General features: G+C 46.2%; 1 protein-coding gene across 1 annotated transcript in view; it reads right to left on the bottom strand.

Moving 5' to 3' along the window:
• Positions 1 to 7,606: 7,606 nt before the first annotated feature.
• Positions 7,607 to 25,872, bottom strand: part of LOC135393026 (uncharacterized) — a 103,547-nt gene continuing 85,281 nt past the window's right edge. The window contains exons 8-12 of the mRNA XM_064623618.1: positions 23,516 to 23,760; positions 23,317 to 23,426; positions 21,196 to 21,307; positions 20,030 to 20,220; positions 7,607 to 7,992 (exon numbers count right to left, since the gene is read on the bottom strand). Coding sequence (XP_064479688.1) covers positions 7,728 to 7,992; positions 20,030 to 20,220; positions 21,196 to 21,307; positions 23,317 to 23,426; positions 23,516 to 23,760 — 923 coding nt within the window. The 3' untranslated portion in view covers positions 7,607 to 7,727. The remainder of the gene's footprint in view (positions 7,993 to 20,029; positions 20,221 to 21,195; positions 21,308 to 23,316; positions 23,427 to 23,515; positions 23,761 to 25,872) is intronic.

The following is a 25,872-nucleotide window of genomic DNA, read 5'->3' as shown; positions in this document are numbered from 1 at the left end:
TGTGTGTTAAGGAGCCAAATAGCTGAATGGAGCTTTCGCCGATTATTCGCCGTCTCGCCCGTCTGTTTTCATCCGTGACAATATTAAACTCTTGGCTGTTCCTTTAGTGGTTCGATGTGGTGGTGATGGAAACGTGGGAGTCGGGAGAGAATGGGCTTCGTTTGCTAGGTGGTCAGCGTCCTCATTGCCAGGAATTTCAACGTGGGAAGGAATCCATTGCAGAACTGTGCATTTACTACATAGCTGGGCGAACCCACTCATGAAGGCCCTCGTGAGTGCCCCTCACCCTCACCTCACGCCTTTGAGGTGAGTGTGAGTGAGGGCAAGCCCATCATCAGGCCCGATCAGGCCATCCGTGAGTGCACAAATGAGGTTTTTACCCTCATGAGGTCTCCTGTGAGTGCACTCATGAGGTCTTACCCTCACGAAGTTTCCTGTGAGTGCACTCATGAGGTTTTGCCCCTCATGAGACCTCCTGTGAGTGCACTCATGAGGTCTGAGGGGCGCCAGGTCTGTGTGAGTGAAGTCACTGGTGAGGCCTGAGGGGTGTGAGATCAGTATGAGTGCATTCAGAAATGAGGTCAAATGACGCTTAAGAGACGTGGGAAAATTATGAAGGCACTAGTGATATGGTTCCAGTGACCCAGCTACCGGCAGGGTGCCCTTTAAAGGGCTGCTGTTCCCCTTTTTAGCAATTTCGTCTACGTCGCGCTGGGAACACAGCCAAGCGTCCTGAGCTGACGGATTAGTTGGTGATATGGTTCCAGCGACCCAACTACACGCAATGTGCACTTTAAAGGGCTGGCGTGCCCGTTTTTAGCAATTTCGTCTACGTCGCGCTGGGAACAGTCAAGCGTCCTGAGCTGAAGGATTAGTTGGGTCGTTGGAACCATATCACGAAGTGATCAGTCAGCTCCGGAGGGTTTCCTCTGTTCCCAGCGCGACGTAGACGAAATTGCTAAAAACGGGCACACCAGCCCTTTAAAGTGCACCCTGCCGGTAGTTGGGTCACTGGAACCATATCACCAAGTAATCAGTCAGCTCAGGACGCTTTGCTGTGTTCTAAAAACGTGCACACCAGCCCTTTAAAGTGCACCCTGCTTGTAGTTGAGTCACTGGAACCATATCACCAAGTAATCCGTAACCTCAGGACGCTTTGCTGTGTTCTCAGCGTGACATAGACTAAATTTGTAAGAACGTGCACACCAGCCCTTCAAAGTGCACCCTGCCGGTAGTTGGGTCACTGCAACCATATCACTAAGTAATCAGTCAGCTCAGGACGCTTTGCTGTGTTCCCAGCGCGACATAGACGAAATTGGTAAAAACGTGCAGACCAGCCCTTTAAAGTGCACCCTGCCGGTAGTTGGGTCACTGCAACTTATGACCAAGTAATCAGTCAGCTCAGGACGCTTTGCAGTGTTCCCAGCGCGACGAAGACGAAATTCTAAATACGTGCACACTAGCCCTTTAAAGTGCACACAGCCGGTAGTCGTGTCGCTAGAACAATGTCATCAATGTCTTAATAATTTAATATGCGCACGTCTGGTATGAGTCATTTGACCTCATTTCTGAATGCCTCACACACCTCAGGCCTCACCAGTGACTTCACTCACACAGACCTGGCGCCCCTCAGGCCTCATGAGTGCACTCACAGGAGGTCTCATGAGCGGCACAACCTCATGAGTGCACTCACGGAAGACCTTATGAGGGTAAGACCCTCATGGGTGAGGGCTTGCGTTTGTGAGTGACGTGGGGGTGAGGGCGGTGAGGGTGAGGGCGGGTGAGGGCATGTGCCCGTGAGGGCCGCGAGTGTGAGAGCGAGTGAGGTTTAACCAAAATGCCCACCTGTGCTTTACTATCCCGTCTCAGGTCCGAGAGGGCTTTGCGGATGCAGCGGATCATAATAGATGAGTGGTCTAAGTCTTTGATCTGGTGTAATGCGCTTAATGAGTATAACTGCCTTTGCACAGTCGACGTATTTCAGTGCTGCTGCTGCGTGTAGGATTGCGCATAATTCGGCCGTAGTGGACGACGGTGACTTACAGTGAAGTTTAGCTTTCCAACAGTTGCCGGTTTTGGGAATGAAGTAGGAGCTGGTTGTTGACTGTTCGAGACTGTCAATTGACCCATCAGTGTATATTTGAAGGTCATTACCAAACTTTTCGTCTATGAGACCAAAAACAATAAACCGCATTACAGTAGGAACTGTGCTTCTTTTGCTGCGGATGCGTGATATCGCGGTGGATAACTTTGGGATGTACTCCCTCCATGGGGGTGGGGTTTGAATCCGTGATGGAGCCGAAGCGATCGCGACTTTTTCTAGATATAACTTGGTTAAGGAGCCGGTCTTTGTGCTCGAGCATTTCGACAGGCTATCGATGTAGCTGAAAACAGATGATGCATTGTAGATCCTGTCAATTATGGCGAGTGCCGTTCTTTGTGCGTGCAGACTCAGCGGTATCTCGGCGGCCTAGACGAGGGTAGCTTCTATTTCGGAATGTTTTGGGAGACGCAGTGCGATTCGGATGCCTGCACGATGGAGACACTCCTGTGACTGCCAACCGTGCATCGAAGGTTTCATGAACGAAGGAGTATAATTAAGCCGACTCAAGATGAGACCCTTATATAGAGTGATCATGTGTCGCGGGTGGTTTCCCCAGGTTTTGCCAGAAAGACGTCTGAGTGGGACGACAGTGGGCAGCACCAAAGTCCGTAGTCAACGGAAGCAGCGGAGCAAGCGTTGCCAACACTTTTCGGAACTGCGCTTCCTTTCAAGGCTAAAAATATGCGACGTTTCATCGGCTGATTCAATGCGACTGCCTCCGAGCGCATACACTGAGAGAGGGAAGAGCCTCGTTCAAGTTCTTTGCTCTCCTCCTATCCTCCTCCCCGCCTTTCCTTCCAGCCTCTCTCCGTAAGATTTCTATGTTTCGTAGCGAGGACTCTAATGCTAACGTATTAATAAAAGTGTTGTTGCTGCTGTCGTTGTACCGGCATCGGTTGCTCCGTTGGTAGCGTGCTCGCCTACTGAACCCCGCCGAGGACACCGAGAACTTGATGGCAGGGTACACAAGTTGCATTGATACGTCGTCTTCCGCGATAGACGTTGAATACGGTGTACTGTGTGTTGAGATTTTAGCGCACGCTAAAGAACCCCTGGGCGGGCAAAACTATACCGACCACTGTAGCGTCAGTCATGACCATGTTGTCTCACGACCTAAAGCCACTAATTATCATTGTTGCTGTTGTAACAAAAGGACATTGGGACTTTGTTTCCTTGTTTCTCTTCTTGAGTGCACCAGGACTAGCTTTCTGATTGGGAAGGGCATAGTTTATTGTAGTTTTGCCTCTTCACAACAATGCACGAGCGTAGCGTACTGCACCCGTGAGAACGTATGTGCTCGTCTCAGACCACACGGGACCCATGGAGTATGCAGTGTGACATGCTCTGACTGGTACCGTTAAACGATTTGCGCCCCCTTGGCCTTGCCTGACAATTATCAGTGCCCACAGCCCATATGCTAACTCCAGTAGCACCTCGTCATTCTCAAACTCAACCATCCCCTCTGGCTGTACATCCGCTTGCGCTTACACATTGACGTCTACCATACTACATCTCTATCACCAACATTTCCTGAGCTTCACCTGTGCTTTCATGGCAGGCCGCTCCCGGCTCTTGTGCACGTGAATATGTCCACTCTTCCAAACGGATATGGGTCATTCTAACTGCGTTCTTATCTTGCCAGGCAGTGCCGAGTCCTCCCATAGGCCATATCTCGCGTGTTCCGGGAGGTGGCCCTGGCAGGTTAGTTGGACAGCGTAAAGAAAATGAGGAGAATTTTAATTTACGACCTCGGCACCGCAAATAAGCGCTTATAGGTAGCGCTATTGTTGGACTACTGAGGGGACTACTGGCCTACCTGATGGCTTCAAAACAAGAGTCTTGAAGAAAATGTGCCCGAATTCCCGCAACAAATAAATACGTCTGCTATTTAAATAATATCGATCGATAATATAAAGTCATAACAGACAAAAATGCAAAATGTACAAGCAATTCAAAGTATAGCTGCATACCATCCCGAAAACGACCTCCGAAGCTCCGTTATCATTCTCGCTTGAGAGATACTTGATAAAAGCCAGATGGGTAGAAATCCAGCGAACCGGTAGAATGTAGGAAGGGAGTTGCCTCAGGACAGAAGCCGCCGATATTTCGAACAGAGACTGTTCTTCTTCTGGGCCCAGAAGAAGAACAGTCTCTGTTCGAAATATCGGCGGCTTCTGTCCTGAGGAAACTCCCTTCCTTGATAAAAGCCAGTCCTGTTTAGCCAAAATGAAAAACAAACAGGTCAAAGTCGCTCATTTTGTGCAACTTCTCTACCCAGTTCTACCGATTGTACAGCTTGAAGCATAGTTAACTTTAACGCGCCTACGACCTGCGGAGCAGGGGTAGAGCCACCTTAGGCGCTTGTAAGAAATAAACGGAAAGGGAGATTCGAACGTCCCACTTGTGCTGCGGGGGTGTCAGCCTTGCCACGAGCTGTTTACTCGGCATTACCCTCGGGAGCGGTTATCACCGCGACGTTTCTTTGGGTTTGCGGCGACTACGTAAAGTGTATGGTGGTCGATATATCAATGATAAACGCGAAGGCATTTGCGTTTGCTGAGTGCATCCTCATTTGTTTTATCACAATGCCGAAGCCCCACTCAGTGAATGCGACCGCCTTCGCGTGTATCATTGAGATCACGGCATAGCATCCGTGCGATATCGGCCAGCATACATCTCTACATAATCGCCGCAAACCCAAACAAACGTCGCAATGATAGCCAATGCTGATGGTAATACCAAGTCAGCAACACTAGAAAAGCCGGACACCCCGCAGCATAACTGCGACGGTCGAAACATTATTTCCCTTTATTTCTCCTAAGCGCCGCTGGGATGACTCTCTTCCCGCTCCGCAAGTCGGGGGCGCGATATGCGATCTTGAGGTACCTTACTTTTTGTTGTTGGGCAATGCTCCCTGATATTACTATGTCTGATCCTTAGTAATACTATGCATTTGATTGCTGTGTCGTTTGTTCTATCATGTTTACCCACGGCCCTTGGGTATATCACAATATATAAATAAAGAGGCTTATCACTACACACTTTCATTCTCCCAAATGCACCATCTCCTCACACGCGAAGAAAGGTTCATGTACGACATTCTATTGAAACTCAAACCATATCAACTGCGGCGGAGCACCGAATGATCTTGATTTGATGATCCAATATCTACCATCGAAAACTCCAAACAAAAACAGACAATTTACTAAAAAAACTGAAAACTTTGTCTCTGTGAGGTTCAATCTACTGCAATGCTTCAAGTGCAGCAAAAACAGCTGTCAAGCACCAAGAACAGGCAGCAGAGATATGTCATTGTCGTTCATTGTCATTGTTGTGGTTGGTATATGGTACAAGCAGCGTGATAACAATGAACAGGAAAAATTAGGGGCTCAGTGCGGAGAAAGAGTGACGCGCAAGTAGCGCACAGTTGATTGTAACAGGGACGTCACAGTTGCTTTATAGGTGGCGCCTATAGGCATGTGAAGCAGGGTAAAACAGAAGTTTATTCCAGGTATGAAGGAGCGAAATAATTGGAGACGATGGCACTCAGCTTCGTTTCTGTGTCCAAGGCATTTTATATGCTCGTGTAACAGCAGGAGGGGTCATTGCTTGTGTTAATGTTTGCAGGTGCGATCGACTCAGTTTGCAGTAATGGTCTACTCATCAGCGCAGTGAGTCAGTTTATCATGAGGCATACTTAAAATGGGTGGCGATCTCCGATACGGGATAAAAATATTTACAAGTTCATGTTATCACTTCTTTTCAATTGCAAAGATACAACACTCATCCCAGAGATTTCATTACGGGCTTTCATTGGCAGCTAAAGATCACTGAACGACAAGTAGACGAAAAGACGCTGTTACCCCATTGGTAGAATAGTAGAAACTAATGCCGATCGATGCCGTTATCACGGTTTATTTTTTAATGTGAACAAAAATATGTGTTACATCTGCCTTTTATTTAGACTTGATTGGTGTTACGAGGGGCACATTTCGTCGACAGCAATGTCAGTTTGCAACGGCCCGCGCTGCCAAGACCCAAAGGCGGCGTTCCTGGCCATTCGACCGCCTCCCGTACGTTGACGAAGGCGGAGCAAACGTGAATTTGCGAAGCTACGGTGTGGCGAATTATCTGGACCTTTTAATTACCCTGGAATTACCCTAGGATGAATTACCTGCTTAGGTATGTGACTTGAATTATTGTTGCATAGGACAGATAAATGTCTTTCGGCTATTCTTGATAACAAGAGGGTCCTGTGTTTCCCCTAGGATGGCTTTGATATTCTGCAGGGCACTACAGAGCAGGGTTTCGGAATGGGGTCTCCCATTCCGTTCCAATTCCATTCCGAGGAATGGAGATTTGCGATAATTTCATTCCTTTCAATTCCTTGGAATGAAAAGGTATGGTCAGTTCCCACTCCTGGAATGGCTTGGCAACCCAATTCCCTTCCGTTAATTCCCTCAATGAAAGAAAAGGACCGGTCACCATACTGGCAAGTCCAGCAGTGCTAGAGGAGATTGACATTGCCAAGTACGGAAAAAGCACAAAGACAACGATATTTCACTCTTGACCGTGTGCAGGGACGGTGCAAAGGGGGCGAGAAACCAGCACATTGAAACCAAAACTGCCACCGGGCCACCCAGACCATTCCATTCCTATTCCTAGGACAGTTTCCGCCATTCCATTCCAATTCCATTCCAGGCTCTGCTAAATCTGGAATGATTCCGGAATTATTCCAACTCCGGAGTGGCAACTGCGCAACCCCGCTACAGAGTGTTCAATCATGAAATTGATGAATCAGTGTAAGGGCCATGCGCAGGTTGAATTCGCATAGAGGTGTGTTGGATTCTAATTGAATGAAGTTCAATTCGAATCATCAGAGTTTTAGGGCGTCCGTTTCCTCCGAACATAGCGACCGACACGAAGGAGAGAGGAGGAGGAGAGGAGGATGATTTAGATCACCTGCAGTAAGTTGTCGACAGCAACCCGTACTGTGATCCCGCAAAATGGTAAAACTTGGCGAACTCTGTGAACAACTTGGCAGGCAGAGTCTACAGCGTCCGAGCTGTGCCGTGAACGTACCGATTTTCTCCTAAAGCTCTTCCGAAATCAGGACATGGAAAACTTAAGAAAGTAAGTGCAAAAAGCTGTGGCATTTATCAGTTTGTAATGTAGAATATGTATCAGCTTCAAAGGCGAAATTCCTCCGGTTACGCTGCGGCGCTAATACCTAGAGATCTGCAGGGAAAATCTCCAACGTGGCAACACCTGCGCTCCCTAAATCACATTTCGGAAAGATCGATTCATTCGATTCCATAAAAGTCTCTCCAATTCGCTTATCCGTTACGTTTCGTATGGGTGGAGTCGGTGGATTTGTTCGGAGGAAGAATGACAAACTCTCTATTGAAACGAAAAGAATAAAAAATCTTGTCGAAGCTAGATAATGCCGATCGGAGAACATTCATGGCGAATAAACCAATCCCACTCCAAATGATGTTCTCTATGCAAATTATTTTATTTCATTTATACTTGGAACGTATAACTAATCAGCATATCGGTAGATCCTATGCACGAAAATTTTTCGTGCATGACAGAGTGCGACAACACTCCCTTATGCACAAAGTTAATGCACACGCGAGTCCAATATTTGTCTGACGGCCGATATGCGCGCAAAAGGCTCCCCATGGTTGTCACACGTGCCGCGGTAGTCTTCAAGGTCCGCGTGATAAAGGGCGACACAAAGTTGTGGGAACTCGTCCAGCAAGAGGTTGAGCTTGTGTCGGATGCTGTCCGCTGAGTCGAAGGCCTCAAGACGGGTAGCTCGCGGTGGGCCCATGTTGGAAACCTTCCACCAAAGGGACATGGCAGCGTCGTCGTACGTGGAGCCACTGCGTTGAAAAAATCTCGCATCTGTACATCTACAGCGTGCAGTGCGCCTGCAACTAACGGGACGGCGGGTGTCGTTCTTCCGTCAACAAAACCTCCTCTTTCTAGACTGTTCCAAATTTACTCTCTAGCCCTGTTGTCAATCAAAGGCGTGGAAAGTCCCTTTCTCCCGAGAGGGAGAGGGAGCTCATGTTTGAAGGATTGGTGCATAAGAACACACAAACAATACAGGTAGTAAAGTGACACGTGTTACACGGACAACAGAACTATTTGAAATATGCGCTCTATAACAGCTTCACATCACTGTATTCAGTCAACCAGGCAACGGGCAACCCATCTCTGTGTGAGTCACATATAGTCATATTTAGGTTTGGAATATGCTTCGTGTCAGGTGGGCAGTGATGCTACCAGTGGTATTCACTGCCACTGCTGATGTCAATTAATTACCTGCAGTATTCACACAGGTGAACGAAATCACATTGCAATACAAGACACCGTGTCCGATCTCTATGCATGGATGGTGGACGAGTCTTCCCTAGCCTGAGTTCAAGGGGGCGGCCGCTCATTTTGCTCCCACACCTTCCGACGCCCCTGTTGTCAACTAAACGTTGCTGCCACTTGGATACTAGGCGACGACTCCACACAGCAGCCGCAGCTGATGGGGTCTGCGCGCTGCTCACATGTAAACGAACTCCTGCACATGACAGTGTCACAGCCCGAGGCATATTTATTTATATACATATATATTTATTAACGCAGACGTCAATCTTAATAGAGCGACATTACTCCGTGAATCCGAATCCCAGTGCCCAAAGCGGTGAATCGAACCTTTCGAATCCACCAACCACGTTTGTGTGTTTCTTTTTCAAATTGGCGCCTCAGGTCGGGTCCGCCGAAACCCTCATTGAGCGACGGGTGTTTTCTTGTTTGTTTCTTTGTTTGTTTATTTGCATTGCTCTGGACTGAAAGAGTTCATGCAGGAACTGTTACATTACGAGTTTAAAAGTAACGTGGTTTTGTTTTTGATTGTTGCTTTAGCTTTATGGAAATAATTCAGACTTGAGAACTTATGTATTTCTTGCAGTCGTTGAACAACATGTTATATAAACCACGTGTAAGAGAATTATGCGGGTATATTTTGTCCTGAAACTGCACTATTATTTATTTGTTTTTCATTAAACAAATGTATCATATTCTGCGCTGCAAAATACCTTTCAGTAGAAGTTTTTTTTTTCAGCCTTTTAAAACTCTTTTTACAGAAGGGATTCGAAAGATTTGAGATTCGTGGATTTGTAGAACCTTCCTTGGATTCGGATCCGGATTCGGATTCGTAAAATTCCGGATTCGTCCCATCCCTAGTTTATGCCATGAGGTGCAAATAATATACCTCCAGGCAGGTATAAAGTTACTATACCTCGAAGGAGGTATAGGTTTATACCTCAAAAGGTATGCGCCCTGGGACAAGCCGTTTATATCCTAAAAGGTATAAATTTTTCTAACAGTGTATGCTTGGATGAACCTCTGTGTTGGCGTACTCGAAACATCAAAGTGCAAAGTAGGATACTGAAGTGATCAACTCTCTCTGACCTGTCCTACTGAGAACAAACATTTTGTTTGCAGTTTTCTCGTGCACCATCCTGAGGCTTGCATCATTGTTGTTCTCGAATTTTTCAGGTATTAATCACAGCATGTTTAGCAAATGATTTGGTCTCCGGCATTCTTTCACAGATATGTGTACCTAACGGACAAGCAGTACAGAAATTGTGAAACAAATCATATATTTCATGCCGTCTCGCTTCTTGTGACAGCAAAAGATCCACACAAGTGCAATGTTATGCAGCCTATAGCGTGGTTAGCTCAGGTGAGGTCTTGCAGGAGTTTCATGTCTCTGCAAAATCTCACTGGTGACACAAAATACTCTGCAGAATTATCCAATACAGTAGGTTTTTCTTAAACTTACATACAAAAAATAATGGAAATATGTGAATTTCAATTAACCGTATATTGCATGTGAACAACTTGCACTCAATGCCAAATTATATCGTCCATTGGCGATGCATAACCTCACACATCTTGAAACATGCACTAGCGTCCTACATCACTATGTAGTGATACTGTAAACGTATTTTTATTCGCGATGTATTAATTTTCACGAATCGCGCATTCATTCATTTGCGAAGTTATTCGCCAGTATTTAATTCCAGGGCTGTTTTCTTTCGCGAGATAAACGTCAAGCTGTGTTCGGGAGTACAATTTTTCGCGATCTGTTAGCAGTCGCGAAATTCGAGAAAATTAATACATCGCGAATAAAAATACGTTTACAGTATTGGTCACTGTTATTGCTCATTACCTCCTACGTGTAGTAACATGTTTTTCTTTCGGTTGCAGGGTAGTATATTTGTTCCCATGTGTAGCAATACAAACATATTGGACAGACCCTCACTTTTGTTGTCATGATGCAGAGCATAGTATCAAGAGGTGTGTAAGGAACAGCAAACGTTGGTGCATATTTCAGTTTATTATGACGATGGAAGTAAAAACAAAAAGAATGTGCAGACACAGATTTGGAAAATATGAGTAATAAGTATACAGTATGATGATATAAAATACTCTATACATTGTATAAAGCTCTTCCGTCATCTCTCACACACATTTTGGAAAAGAATGCGATTTGTGCAAAGAAGCATATTAACTGTTTAGTGTTTCGGTGCATCTTTTAAGTCAACTACGGCAATACGGTTTCAGATTACCGCCTTCCACCACGTTTCCTGTGAATGAATACATTTATTGATTAAGTGAAGGGAAAAATTGTATTGTATCACCAGGTCAGTTATTCTGCCCCAAGTAAAGCTTAGCCATAGGCTATGGCTAGGCTATGGCCCATAGCTTATGTTATAGTGGCCATACGGGTCATTCTGGGGCCAAAACAGCTCCACAACATGTGGAGGTTAGTGACGAAAAGCACACTTTCGATTACTGTCCATCATAGATGGAACTTCTTTAATGATCAATGCACGTGTTAAGAAAGTGCCTATACCAGTTCAGAAAGGTGGAGTGCTTGGCACGTGGAAGAGTACAGATTATGAGCAACACTGTAGCAATGTTTGCTTTCGACGAGACATGAACTCAGTACGTCATCACCTATGCATTGTTATCTCACCTCTTACAGGCATGCTTATTGTGCAACTTATTCAGCACTTGTTATTTCCCTTCTATCACAGGGTCTCTCGGTCTCGCTGATACAAATACGTCCCTGATTTTCCAATATGACCAGTGGTATCATGCCAGTGACATACACTACTCACATAGGACATGCATAGTAAGAGCTCTTTGCCGATAATTCTATAATTCAGGGCAATGCGGTCGTTGAGAGCACACTTCAAATAGTCTGCATAAACTGCAAACATAAAATTTCCTTAATGCTACTTTTGATGGCAGGTTCTTGTCACATTTTCTTGACAGGCTCTTCTCACGTTACATGCTAACTCGCTGCAATCCTGGCAGTTACAGCTGGTCGTTCCTGGCAAGGCAAGCGGCCTCTATTTACGGCTTGTCTTTCTGCCCATTTCTTCACGTATTTCGGAGTGTTTCCGCTGTGCATATGCCTCCGCCGACTTCCTTTTTGGCTTAAAGGGACAGTCGCGTCGACCACAGATCGATTCCGAAACCACAGTGAAATGAGATTCCCCGTCCTTCACTGATCATGACTCCGAAAGTCCCATCCCGATCGACGGAATACATTTTGCATAATTCGTGTGTAAGCGGCGCTACGGCAGACGACGGATGCGGTCGTCAAGCGGAACTCCCTGCTGAGAATCTTTAGCAACGTCACAAGGAATCTGACCAATAAGAACGCGGCGAGCCAGAGGAGTCCCCGCGGCTTGCAGCTTGCATGAGCAAGGTCAGGGGGGTCAGGGAGACGACGCCGAAGGCACATACGGAGATGGCGGACTCGGAACGCGGAAGTGGCGAATCATGCTGTTCAAATGCCTTTAGTAATAGCTCCCGTGACGAATATACATGTTTGATGACGGCCCATATTCGACGGATCCGCTTCTTCTGCAAGTCGCTGGTGATGTACGCGCCGCAGCTGCGTTAGCGCAACAGAACGAGCCTCAGGACCACTGCTTTAGGTACGTTCATGATCGGAGAGCTCAATACTTAATCCCGTGACATTCACACTACGACGCAGGAAACAATCCAAGTGTTTGTGCGGCGTCTGTGCTCCCCAGGAACCGGATGAGTGCCTATATGCTGCAGTGCTGGTGAAGTGGCAGAGTTGTGCAATGACGGCACGCACCACACGCACGCATCACAATTTGTTCCCAGCTCTCTGTCATCGGCCAGAACTTCTGGTGGTGTATCCACTGCAGTATTGCAGCGACGATCACAGACTTCGCCTACTGTGCCCACGATAGATAGGCACGTCGAGCAATCCTTATTTTCGTAGTTGTCGTCGTTGTTTGCACACTCGACGAATGCCCTATGAAAGTTACGAAGGCTCTAACCAACTGTGCAACTCAAGGGCCGGGTTAGAATTAGAATGATTGTCAGGAAATTAACTGTGCTACGTGTTTAGGAAAGTGTCCTTTCTTTTTACAGCTACGTCAGGTTCACTGCTTATTGTGTGTTTACAAGCTGAGCTTGGAGATTCCTTGGACAGAGAAACAGACGACAGATACCTGGGTTTGTCGTCCGCATGATTCGCATACGTTTTTCCATCCTGGTCCTATCAGGACTATCATCTTTTGTGTGCCTCATTTCCTGTTCACACCTACACCATAATAGACTTGCGTAGTTTCCAATTGAGAGGTGTGAAACAGAATCTGTGTTACCACAGTAATCTCGAGAAGTGCAGGGGAATGGGCAGGAGCAATAAGTGACAGTTATACTTTTAATGGTAGTGTAATGCTTCTTATCGTTGGCAGTATTATAGCATGTGAGGGATATAACACGTCAAATAATTTCAGGTAACGTTTCATAACTCACCAATGATACACTTACACCTCATTATCATAGTAAGTGATACATCTGTCTGGGAATGTCTACAATTTGTCATTCCCACGGAAGATTGTTCTGCCTTGATACAGCAAAACAAATTTTGATACCTGCCATTGATCCAATTTTTTTAGCACCACTGTTTTGAAAACAGCTTTCAAGACTGTAACTTCAGAGATCCTTGGCAGAGCATTACCTCTTGTCTATGTATTATAATAATTATTATAATGACAGGCAATAAGTTAGGCAAATGTGAATAAATCTTGTGTTGACTGAGCGTTGTCCATTCAAGAGCCATCGCACAAGTCCACATCCAGCTCTTCACGCACAGATATTTATTATTTGCTATGCACAGACAGTTATCAGCGTGCACCACACTGGCAATGTCCCTTGGGATCTGAAGCGAGGACTCACAAAAATAAAAACTGAAATAAACAGGTTCGCAAGTACTTCAATTGCAATGAAAACGGGACGGTTGGACAGTAAATTGGACGGTTTCATTATAACAGTGGTACACAGGAAAAAAACTCGGGGGGGGGGGGGGATCTGGATCGATCTCTGGGCACAACCAAGTGTAAAATTTTGGAAGGGTGAGTACATCCTGAAATGACCCTCATGCCTCAGACCCCACTATTCGAATAATGCACCTCCCTTTTACAGTAAGAGGCCTCTTACTATCTACGGCATATCCTATCGAAGCTCACAGGACAGCAAATTTGGCCAATGCTTATGTGTCAGTGCCTCGTAGAACATGCAGCTTTTCTGTTGAATTGACACTACATCTCTGGTAGCCCCTTTAATGTCTGGAGGTAGGTGCATCATTTTACATTTAACCAGCAGTAATGTATAGCATTGCAAAAAAGGAAACAAGGGCTTAATCTCAACGCTGCATCAGCATCATTCATCATCTCACAATAATGTTGTTGTTATCAGCCTCTGCACAAAGATTTGGGTGGACCTGAAACGGACCTTTTTTTTTTCTTTTCATTTCCTGTTTCGAATTTTGTCTTGGCATGTAGCTGTGAGATGTCAGTAGAAGCCATGAAGTCATTTTCTTTACTTCTTGAACTTGAAGAAAGCACTGTTCTGGAAGATCCTAATTTGTCAGAGGCGTCGTAAAGGCATTAGTGTAAAAACCAGGTCTCTCAGCAAAATTGCCGTGCACACACGTACATTGTTTGATGCCGTTTCATGGATGGATGGGACTTGGATCAGCAGCACCTTGTCCTTCTATAACACAGAACGTCAAAAGTGCATCTCAAATTGGCTACGACAACCGCCCTACAGCACACAAACAGTTCACAAACAGAGAGATAAAAGGAAACTGGGAAGTGGTCTATGGCGCTTATGTTACGGTGTATATAGTGTATATAGTGTATAGTATAGTGTATAGTACGGTGTATATAGTGCCTGTTTCTAACACCAGCACACAAACAGCGTCAGTTCTTCCTTTTAGTGATCGGGGTTCATAGTTTGCGAATTGTTCTGTGTCCAAAAATTGTAAACACATTATATGTATTTATGTAATATACGTACCACTTGCGCTTGACCCTGTCGAGCTGCCTGCAGCTGTAATACACATGAAAACCAAACATGTCTACCACATTCCACAAAAGTCACAGGTTCAGTAACAGGGAAAGTTTCATGATAACGCGTCCGACAACGAGAAAAGCCAACACGTTCATATGAATGACATCATGTTCTTTTACTTGTTCATTGTATTATTTATCTAGTTATTAATCATAGGTTAGGGGATACCTTACGTTGTACCGATTTCGTCTTTTGCTGCTAAGTTACTCACGCGCAAGAGTGACAGACCCGATTGGGAAACTACATAGACATTGTGACTTACTGTCGAAGTTGCTGGCTCGCTTTGTTCGTGGAACACTGTCGGAACGGCGTCAAGTTTCAATTCGTTCCTTTTTTGTGTCAATCCAAGTTGCACACGATGTTCTCATCCAGGTACACATCGGTGAAATGCGAGGAGCATACACGGACAGCATGAACACTCCTTGCTTCATCTGGATACCCGCTAGTGATGTAGCTGCTTCCAACTTTCGCTTCGTCTGGGGTGTGGCTGTAGCTGTATCCTTAACGTGCGAAATCAAACATCGAGGTTTTCGAAGGAAGTTTTCCTGGAGTCACGAACGCTGCGTCGGTTTATAAACGACATCTCACGCGAAGGATGCAAGCGTAGAGATAGTATCCGCGTCACTAGAAAGTGTCACATGCGAATACGGGCGACGTGCCGGAAAAAAACAAAGCAGCCCCAGACGTGGCGGCAGACGACAGCGTCCTTCAAAGCGGATTAGCCAGATTCCACCTTGCGTCACGCGATGTTGTTGGCGCTGGCGCTTTCGAGGATCAAAACGAAACCGGAACTTTTAAATTCGATTCCTCATCGCCCGGTCCGTTTTGGAAGGAGAAAATTTGGCAAATAGCTGGTGGTAGTGTACCGAACACGTTGGTATTGGATTCGTAACCACGGTTCCGGATGCGACAGTCCCTTTAAGCGGTGTGACGGTAATGGCTTCAGGTTATATACATATACGTATACTCATTGATTTCTTCGACCACGTCGGGCTGGTGCACAAACGGCTCACCGTGTGAGCTTCTTTCAAATGTGGGCGACATTGCTGCGTGCTGTGATTCAGCCACCTTTGCTGAGAAGTACTTGAAACAGCTTCTGCATTGCTGGCCCATTTCTGTTACGCCTTCGACTTGATCTGTTGGAACCACAGTCTTTATGGCAGCTACGCCGATCTGCGAAGCACTTTTTTCTTGTGTATGAGGCGGTAGTCAGAGAAATACACACGGTCAGCGCTGTACAACGAAGAGACCATTGAGGTAGGTATGATGCCAGGACGACACACTACAGTAAAGCAGATGTCTTGGCACACTCTGTATAAGGGCACTCCGTGCACTTATGTAGTCGAAAAGTGAGTGAAGAAGAGAGTGAGTCTTCTGTGCGCAGGCGAAACTTTGCGCAAGGTGTCTTCCGGGAGTTAATCTGATCAGGACCTTCCCATCGTCGCAGAATGTCGACCCGAAGAACATATTGGACAGCGGTGCCAGTCGGGATGTTTCGGCAAGGTTCACAAAAGGCAACATGAATTAGCCTTGAGTGTGTGCGTAAGACCCCCCCCCCACACACACACACACTACACAACAGCACTTTCCTCAGTGCAATTTCTCCCTTCCAAGGTCATGGGGCCGTAGAAAAGGAATTGTTTTAAAGAATACTGGAAGTCACCGCGTCCCTCCTGCCATAATGTGTACAGTAAATATGCTTCTTTAGAATAACCCTGAACAGATATACCTGTTACAAAGATGTAAAAGCATTCTGTTCCTCACGGGCTACCAGCACTTGCAAGGCATGTGTGACATCCCGCAAAAAAGTGAGCACATCTGGTTGCTCCACAATCTAGATTCAGCGATTACAACACTGTTATGAACGCAAACGCTCAGAACGGTTTCAAATGATAGCAGTTACTCTTTATGTGAAGACAGAAGTTGAAAGTCCTTTTCGAAAATTCGATTTGCAACACACGGGACACAGTGCCACCGCTTGAATGGGCTTCGCGTATAGGGCTGGCAAAAAAATCACAGTGCGCTTACCGATCAAGTCCGAATTTTGATTTTGCTTCTGTACATAGTCTAAGGAACTATCTACAACATATAAAATTTTCGACGCAAGTTTTTGGTGGGTTTTTTTAGACAAAGGCTTCCGAAATTCGTCATTTTTCGGTGGTATGGTGCTACTAAAAGAGGTATCGCTTACGTTCCTGACAGAGTAGAGAAACAAATTATACATCATTCGATATCCCCATGAATGACAAATTAAACAGCATAAAGCTCAATTTTATCCGTATTGTACATTGTCCACAAAGTTGCAGCGAATATGGTGCTTTTCGGCACTTTGAGTCAACTTTGATATTTTTTTGAGACAAACAAAAACGGACACAGCACTGCCAACGCAGGATCCTATTCTGCCCTAAGTGGTCTAAAGCCAGATCAAGAAATTACTATAATGCGACAAGAAATAGCCTTGTAGAGAACGCTCAAACCCGCGCGCATCATCCTCTCCAATTTCCCGAACCGCGCAGCGCAGATAATTCGGAAAGCGTTTATTTCTGATAACTCACCTATGGCTTCAACATAATTTTTTTCCCGTTCATTCGAGACATCAAGTGTACCGGATTGTTCGATTTGAGATGGAACTAGCCAGAAGTGAGGGAATTGACGCCATTTCCGCACCAAATTACCGGTGACCTATACAGGAAAGGTCATTGTCCAGCCATGCCTCCTATCATTATTTCGAATGAGACATGTTGTATTGGTCGTACCGGAACAGGCGGAGAGTGCACATGCTCGAAAAATAAAATGAATGAGAAAGAGCCACACTGGATGACACACTTGAGCAAGAAACTAAATATTTCGATAAGGTGACCCCTGGACTCCTTTAAAGTGTGCCCCTTGACCATTCCTTGTGACGGCTAAAATGAAGCTGCTGGCTAGTCTCAATAGGTATCCTATTTTTCATGAATTTGTTCCTCGGAATGACTGTTTCGCCCCCTAAATTATGAGAAGTCGGGGACAGCAAGCACGCGACACAAGCAGGACAAATAAAATATAAGTCTACCGCAGAGGTGAAGGGTTAGGAGGGGATGCGTCCCCTTGTCATAGTCTAGGCACCGGGCACTTCCCTTCCTGGGTTCCTCAGCTTCCTTGTCGACTTCGAATAATAAACACAATGGCAATGGGACAACATTGCATGTACATGTGTGGACAGTAATACCCAACCAAAATACTGAGGCATATCCTTTAGGAATCAGTCATTTCTGCGCCTTTTTCACTTTGGTGCCGAACGTAGGTGAGAATGCTGTCTCGTTTTGCCTTAGGCGGATATCCAAAAGTACAAAAAGAAAAAAAAATAAGGCCGCACTATTGCGGCACGTCACTCCCCGACACTTGAGTTGGTCACCACTTTCGAATGCCGCTGCAAAACAACCTCTTGTGTGTCGATCTGTACGACGTACGTAGGCCGCGCATCATTATCACTATCGATCAGGGAGATATTGGATACATAGTGTTTGCTGAGTGCCTACGTTGTGTATCACTGCTCATCGAGGACCATTACTCTGTTCGAAACTGATCTATGCTTCCGTGGATGCAGCACGAACATATGCGAGTAGAGTATCGCTCCTGGCGAATGAATCCCAATCAACATCGTAAAATAAAGTTGTTGTTTTTCTACATGTGTATACACATCAGGTGTAAACATCAGGTTGAATCAGGTTTGACACAGGTTGTACATGTTTACACAAGCCACGTTTACACGAGCTCGACAGAAACGCGTCGAGTTGACTTGTCGCACCTCATCACATCAATCCTTCCTAGACGATTGGTTGATACGACCTGATGAGACCACCAACTCGACGTGGCTTTTGTCGAGTTCATGTAAACGCGGTTACACAGGTACAACCTGTGTCAAACCTGTTTCAACCTGATTTCATACCTAACGCACACGCGTGCGGTCGTAGTGCCTGTTAAGATTCAAAGCAACCACACGTGAAATAAATACGTTTTTGTTGTTCTCGATGAAGGTTGAAGCTGAGCTGGAGTGTACAAATAAGTGAAGGTGTATATTTTGCATCGTGGGACACCAACCGCACGTGGCGACAAGGAAGTCGGGGAAAGGAATTGGCCGGACTTCCACCTGCCAGTCCACCCCTATTGCACTCAACCTTCAGTACATTTTGCTGCTTGGGAGACAAGGGGACGCATCCCCTCCTCCTTTTTTCAGTCAAAGATATCCCCTTCCTAAGCCTTCATCTCTGCATAGCACATATTTTACTCGTGCTGTTTCTGTTGCATGCTTACTGTCCCTGACTCTGGTTTATCCAGCATGTGGGGGTGTTGCAAAAGATTTTAGGGGGGGGAGGGATACCAAGGTCCCCACTTTGTAGGGAGTGCACAGGTAAAAAGTTTGGGGTGTGGCCCCAAACATTTTGCGGTGTTGAGGGTGCAGGGGATTCTGAATAAATCACTGGTCCCCGACTTCTCATACTTTAAGGTCCGAAACAGGCATTATGAGGTAACAGAAATTCCTGAGAAATAGCATACCTGTTAAGATTAGCGTCATCACGAGCTTCATTATTATAGCCACCATATAGGGAATGCTCAAGGGCACACTGAAAATGAACCTGGAGGTCCCCTTACAATACATTATTTTCTTCCTCAATTGTCTCATCCAGTGCTGCTCTCTCTCATTAATTTGATTGTTTGAGCATGTTCCACTTCCCGCCATTAGTGGTACGAACAATACAACAAGCCCCATCCGAAATAGAGAGTTATAGTGCATCGTACGCTATCGCCTTTGCGTACGTAAGGGATAGCGTTGATGGTTCTGCGCACGCCCATAACATAAAGAGAGCTTCGCGCAGTGCGCAGAACCACCAACGCTATCTGTTGCGCACGATGTACTAAAACTCTCGGAGGAACCTCGCGGTGAACGCGCTGGAAAAGAACCTGTCCAGAATCGAAATGCTCTCAGTTCTTCGAACACATCGCTGGCACATTTTTATGTTTCTCAACTAGGAGAAGATTCCGCTCTATCATTCGGCGATAAATTAACAGACTATAATAACCGGGAACGCGCGAGCAAAGGCGGGCCCAGACAGCGCGCTCATTTTCTTATTTTGGTTTCTCACTGATCATCTTCTCCCATGTCGAAGCTAATCAAATGTTCCTTTCCCCCCTAAAGAGAAGAGATCGGACCTGGAGCTTTGAAGTACTACTTCAGTACTTGGTACTTCAAATAGTACTCCCCATCACTGCGATTGTAGCAGAAGAAAACGTGAAGGGGGGGGGGGGAGTTTTGATGTGGAAACCAAAGCCATTCTTCGTCTCGTACAGTGACACCACTCAACTCAGTGAGTCTTTCTTTACCTGAATGGAGCAAGCATGCTGTCTCCTTCAACTCAAAAGAAAGTAGCGTGTTGTCACCCGCGACATGCTGAGCGCATTATAGGTGCTTACTTTTCATTCTGATCAGGGCAGTGCTGTCTGAAGGACGCCGCGTAGTAGCTGTAACATCGTGAGCCAGGACCAAGTGACGTTGTAGCGTGAAGAACGAATCGAAATGCGGCCACCGAGAGGGTCACACACAGACGGCGTTCCTCAAGCGGGTAAAGGTGGACGCTACCCGCGCTCCATATGAGTTCACGTGTCTGAAATACAGATACAAGCACTTTGACCAGCGCAATGTCTGCGATCCCCCAAATTCAAGACGGCTTCCCTACACGGCTCTGTTGCTCCAGCTAAGGGATGGTCCGTTAAGACCAGTAAGGTTTACGGGTATAAGTCTGTGTGCTGCACAGCCGAAGTATGCTGCCATCGAGAGAGAGGCGTTAGCCTTTGTATGGGCGATCCATAAATTTCAGTGCTATTTGTTTGGACATGCTTTCGTGCTACAAACTGGCCACCAACTATTACCTACGCAAAAGGAAGCATCTCAACCACCGGGTTATGCGACGGAACCTTTCTGTGCAAAATTCCGATTTCAAGATGCAATATATTAAGGAATCCAAGAATGTGGGTGCTGATTTGATGGGTCGTGTCTGAGAGTTACTATACACGGGTGTAGTGCGTTTCGATTGGTTCGTAGATCGATCTATTATGTTTTTGGTTTTCGCTTTTGGCATTACAGCCATCCCTGCGTCTGTAGTAACTGATAATATTTTGAGAACGTACATGTGGTCATGGTTGTACTATGTAGATGGAGCTTAGAAAATCCCAAGTTTAGAAAGTTTTTGAAGCATATATTTTTTAATTAATCCGCTAAAATCAGCTAAAATCAGCGACAATGGCTTTGACAATAATGACAGCTGTGGCCGGAATATATGTGTCAGGCTATTGATTATGGCGACCCCGTGAAACACATTAAGCAAGTGAAGTGGTCCAAAATGGCAGCGGTCGTACCAGAGATCGCACCAGTTTGTCTGTGTTTCGGATAGGGAGTTTGTTGGGGGGGAGGGTATTCAATAATTTTTACAACATACGTTATGTGCTCTACCGCCCCCTTTTTGTGGATATAGCTAGCTACGATGTAGGTTACGTCTGATGTCGTATCGAATAATGTACACTGCACTGTATCTTGTTGGCTACATTATCGGACGTAGACCGTTCAGGAATCGACTACTTACAATGGAGAATCCAGCTTCGTCTTCAGGAAGCGACCGGTAGGCATTGGGAAGAAAGACTCTACAGTTATAGGGTCTCGCATCGTGTGTTTCCAGAAAAGTGAAGTTGGTAATCCTGCAGTGAAAAAATATGGTTAGTAAGTTCAGGCGTGCACACGAACATTCTCATTTTCTCCCAAATGCACCCACGCGCCTTGTTGATAGAGGTCGATGACCGCCTTCAAATAAATACTGACAAAGCAAATGCTCGCGAGGACTCTGCGGCGCTGTTCCGCTGTTGCGCAACAAGAGAATTCACCTTGAAACATTTCTCTCTATCTTTCTTTTTCCATTTGGTGTTAGCGCAACATGTGGCTATGTGGCTATGAGATGTGGACAGATGGAGAGAGGACAGCAGGAAGGAGTGGGTGACGGGGGGGGGGGTTAGTACACGTGCTGGGCCGACTTCAGGGGGGACTGTGCGAACATTTGTCTAGAAAGCATTCGGAAAACCCAGGAAAAACCTCAGACAGCAGAGCCGGAGGTACGATTCGAACCCATCACCTCCCAGTCTTGAGCACGACCTTTCCTACTACCAACGAATGGGACGCATTACAGTGGTACTACGGAACAAAATCACCACAAAGGTTACTGCATATCCGTCACCTTTAGGATGTCAGGAACGTGTGTATGAAATATCTCCTTCCGAAACTGCGCAGATTTTATTCCAACGAATTTATTACGAAACCAGCGCTTCGCGAGAGGGCACTGAAAGCAACACACTGCCGACATCATCCGGCATCCGGTAGGGGAGAATGCAGGTTTCCAAGCAGACAACAACGCTGGGTAGCGTCACGGTATCGTCCTCCGCACGGACACCCAAACTATAGAGCACGGTTTCTATTTGCTATTGTCATCATTTACGAATCCCGCAAACTCCCGCAAAATGCGCGCGAACGTTGTATTCGTTATCGAGGAAGCGGCTCCTGTTTGTATGATGCTAATCCAATTTTTGTCGAATCCTTGCGAAGTCTTCCTTTAAAGTATCAATGAAGTGACAGTTAACATGGCTCGAAACCCCGCCCTGTGAAGCTGTTCACCAGGAGTCACCATGCAAAAATATTTTCGCTCTGCGGTCTATCGTCACTGCGCCAGGGAATTTCCAAAAACAATCGGGGGATACAGGAGAAAGCAACCGCGGACGACAGACACGACTCTCCCGTGACGTAAAAACGGCTTTGCCCCTTTTTCTTTGTTCTTTCTCCTCAGCTCACGCGCCGGTTGTACATGCTTGAGATGTGCAGCTGTACGTCACAGGTCACGTGACGGAGCCCAGGATACGTCCCGACATCCTCTCGTTCGGCGACGCGTTCTTGACACGAGGAGAAGATTTTTTAAAGTTGTGCGGAACAGAGCCTCGCGCGTGCTCTGTAGGTCACCTGCGCTCATCGTTCTTTCGCAGGAGCTCATTTTATTCGTCGCAGAACATGCAGCAACGAAACACACAAAAAAATGTGTTGGGGGTCACTTCCATACTCCTTAAACCCGCTCGGCCATGCCGCTTGTTTGAAACATTTCCCCCTACGCCTACGGTATAGAATGCCTACACGCAGAGGCCGGTCCAGGATTTTTCTGAGGGTGGTTCCTGCCATGGACAACATGCTGTTACACTACCAATGTCACTTGAAATTCGCTGTAACGACACAACTTGAAAGGGGGCTCAGGACATCCGGGTCCACCCCTAGATCCGCCCCTGCCTACATGTAACATATGGTATTTCCTAATACGGTTCATCTTCCTTAGCATAGTGGGCGACTGTCACCTGCACCACCGTGGCAACAAACAGCCACAAGCAGACGAACGGACGGACGACTACATGGATGGATGAAGTTTGTACGCGTGCGCAATGCGTTCACGATCTTTGGAGTCGTCTAGTGGAGTTCTCCGCGCACTCAACAAACGCGTGTCGCACGTGAACCGCCTGCGCAAAGCGCTACGCTTTACGCAGACGATTCAAGTGCAACGCATGTTTCGGATTTCTGCGTCATACATGACGATAGGAGACAACTCGCTGACTACTTCGCTTTTCCGGTCTTTAGGTGGCATTTGACAAAGGTTTTCGTAGTAATTTACAGGTTAACTGACCTGGTAATATCCCTGAGGGCCTTTTCGGTGCTAAGTTCCATTTTCTTTGATGAGACGCGATGAAACCCAAAAATCAACATGAACTCTCCACCCAGTACAGCTCTTAGTGCCTGAAAGGTAAAGTTTTGAACAACCTATAAACAGGTTCGTTGCATTAACTCTGCTAGTTTGCACGCACGTCGTGTCAGACTGTGTTTACCTTAAATATCCCAAGAAGGTCGTAGGCATTGGATGACTTGAAGGGTAAATTAACGAGTGCTAGACCATCAAGACCTGCGCGACGAAGCCACGCTTCAGCAAAACCAGCTACTTGAGTTGCCCTCGACCAGTCCCTGAAGAGCTCCTGATATGTGTCTTGGACACGGGCGTCCCACAAGGAAACTAAAAACTTGGTCCCGGTGCGAGGGTGGAGCTCTCGACTCTGCCCGATAAATCGCTGAAACACTACCACAAGAAAGAAGAAAATGAAATAAAACATGTGCCTCGATATACAAGACGGTATTCTCATAAGCAAATTGTTAAGCAGTCTGAGGATGGTTTCACACGCCAAAGTGCTTACGCAATAATCACTAGATACATCACTTATGTATGTCCTGCACCCCACTTGTAGCATTTTTGTACTCGTATAGTTGTCGTACGTTTAACGATATCTGTATAGGGACCGAATACTTTTCAAGTGTTCATGGCCACGATGATGTTTGCCGCATATTTGCTCGGTCAAGGGTTTTCTGCTGAAGCAGTGTCCCTGAGAACAATATACTCCGAATTTAACGTGCCCTATATCAACGTGGAACGGCTCGTACTTGGTTGCTTGTTAATTACTCTCTGTGTGTTCACCATAAAATTTTATGAGGTTCCAAAAATCATGAAGGCATTTTTCTTGTCAGTGGCCAAAAAGGCTCCAGTTACGCAAACCATATTTGCCAAACAAGAGTACGCATTTATTGTGACTCGCTCTGATGTCGTTCAATGTTCTGTTTCGTTCTTTAGTTCGTTTTCGTTATTTCTGCTTCTTCTTCTCTTAAGAGAAGTATAGGGGCGACCAGGGTGAGTTGCCACAGGGTAAGTTGTCACAGTGCCTGCTAAAAGAGAACGAAGCGGATCAGCAGTAGAATGCAACCCGTTACCAGGGTATATCATCACACCCGACAACCTCTGAGCAACGTGGCTTTTTGTCCTATTTTGGAAGCCTTCTTTAATTTCACCTCATTTAATTTAATTAAGTACCCTGAAGGCATTGATGGGGCATTACACAGGGGGTACTTCGTGGCCCCGGCAGCACACAATATTGGGTCCATTGGGGATACGGGTCCAATATGGGACCCATTTTCCTAATATTGGCTCAAACTTGGAAATATGAACCTATATTTCCAAACTGTGGGTCGCGACTGATTCAGCGGGGCTCGCGAATCAGCTCGGAAACCATAAAGAAGACACGTCCATGGACCATGGTCTGCTCACTATTCTGCGTCCGAAAAAATCTCGTGGTAGCGGACCACGAGGCCTACAAAGCAAGCTGACTTTAGTGAATAGGAACAGCCATCTCGGCTGCCATACGTTTATTGCTCTGTCTGCGATAGTTTCTAGCACGGCTTACAACATCTGACGATATCAACTATGAAATTACATTTCAGCGTCGGTGCTGTGGATTACCATCCATGCGCTGAAATCGAAAAGCTTCTGGCATCTTGAAATCGGAGAGGGAAGGGTGTTGTCGCGACGCGATATCTTGTAGTCCTGATGGGTCGCAGGGGAACCACTGGCGTATGCGATCTGCTGCGAAGCATTCGCGCATGTATATAGTTCGCGGGTGTGCCGGGTATGCTGTTGCGGGGGATGCAGACGTGGTGACCGAAGATGTGGAATGTAAGCACCGTGCGGCCCATATTGCTAGGAATTGAGCTTAAAAGCGTGGGGTTAGTTGGCGAAGAAGTCGGTGAGGGTCCTATCCCTTGAAGGGATCTTCTGTTCGTGCGCTTTTTGTATTATGATGCTAGGAAGCGGCGTACCACAAAGCGTGCAGCCATTACAATCGGCCAGATGTTCAGAAATGCGCGTCAAAGAGTAAGTGGCTCCAACAAGAAGTGAATGCGTTTGCAGGCGGAACCCGTGTTTCCGCACGAACCCCATACCAGCCTATGGTTTTCCATTGCGCCGCACCGATATGATGACCTTCCTCTACTATCGTTCTACCATCGTTCGTCTGCTGCAATGCTATCGCGTTTCGTACGCGTTTGGCTCTGCACCAAAGAGTACCATTAATTTTTTCTAAGTAGACCTGGGAAATGACCGAAATGGATATAGTTAACCCGCATTACACAGATGCATTATTAAGTGAAAGCCTCCTGCACAGGGGAGTTGAGGCAAGAGAACCATCTTTCCTTGTCGCGGGAGCAGGTAGCCCACCATGCGAGGCAATCTGGGCACTAAAGGAAACGAACCTCGTCAACCAGGCATCATGACCTGTTTTTTCTTTCTTTTTGCGGCAAATGTGCTTTGGTTATTTCTTTGATAAATTCGAAAACCCGCCACAGTTGTCATATACCTGTACTCACA

The sequence above is a fragment of the Ornithodoros turicata genome, chromosome 4 (assembly GCF_037126465.1).
Source record: "Ornithodoros turicata isolate Travis chromosome 4, ASM3712646v1, whole genome shotgun sequence".
Taxonomy (NCBI): Eukaryota; Metazoa; Arthropoda; class Arachnida; order Ixodida; family Argasidae; genus Ornithodoros; species Ornithodoros turicata.
This window is presented reverse-complemented; position numbering and strand designations above follow the sequence as displayed.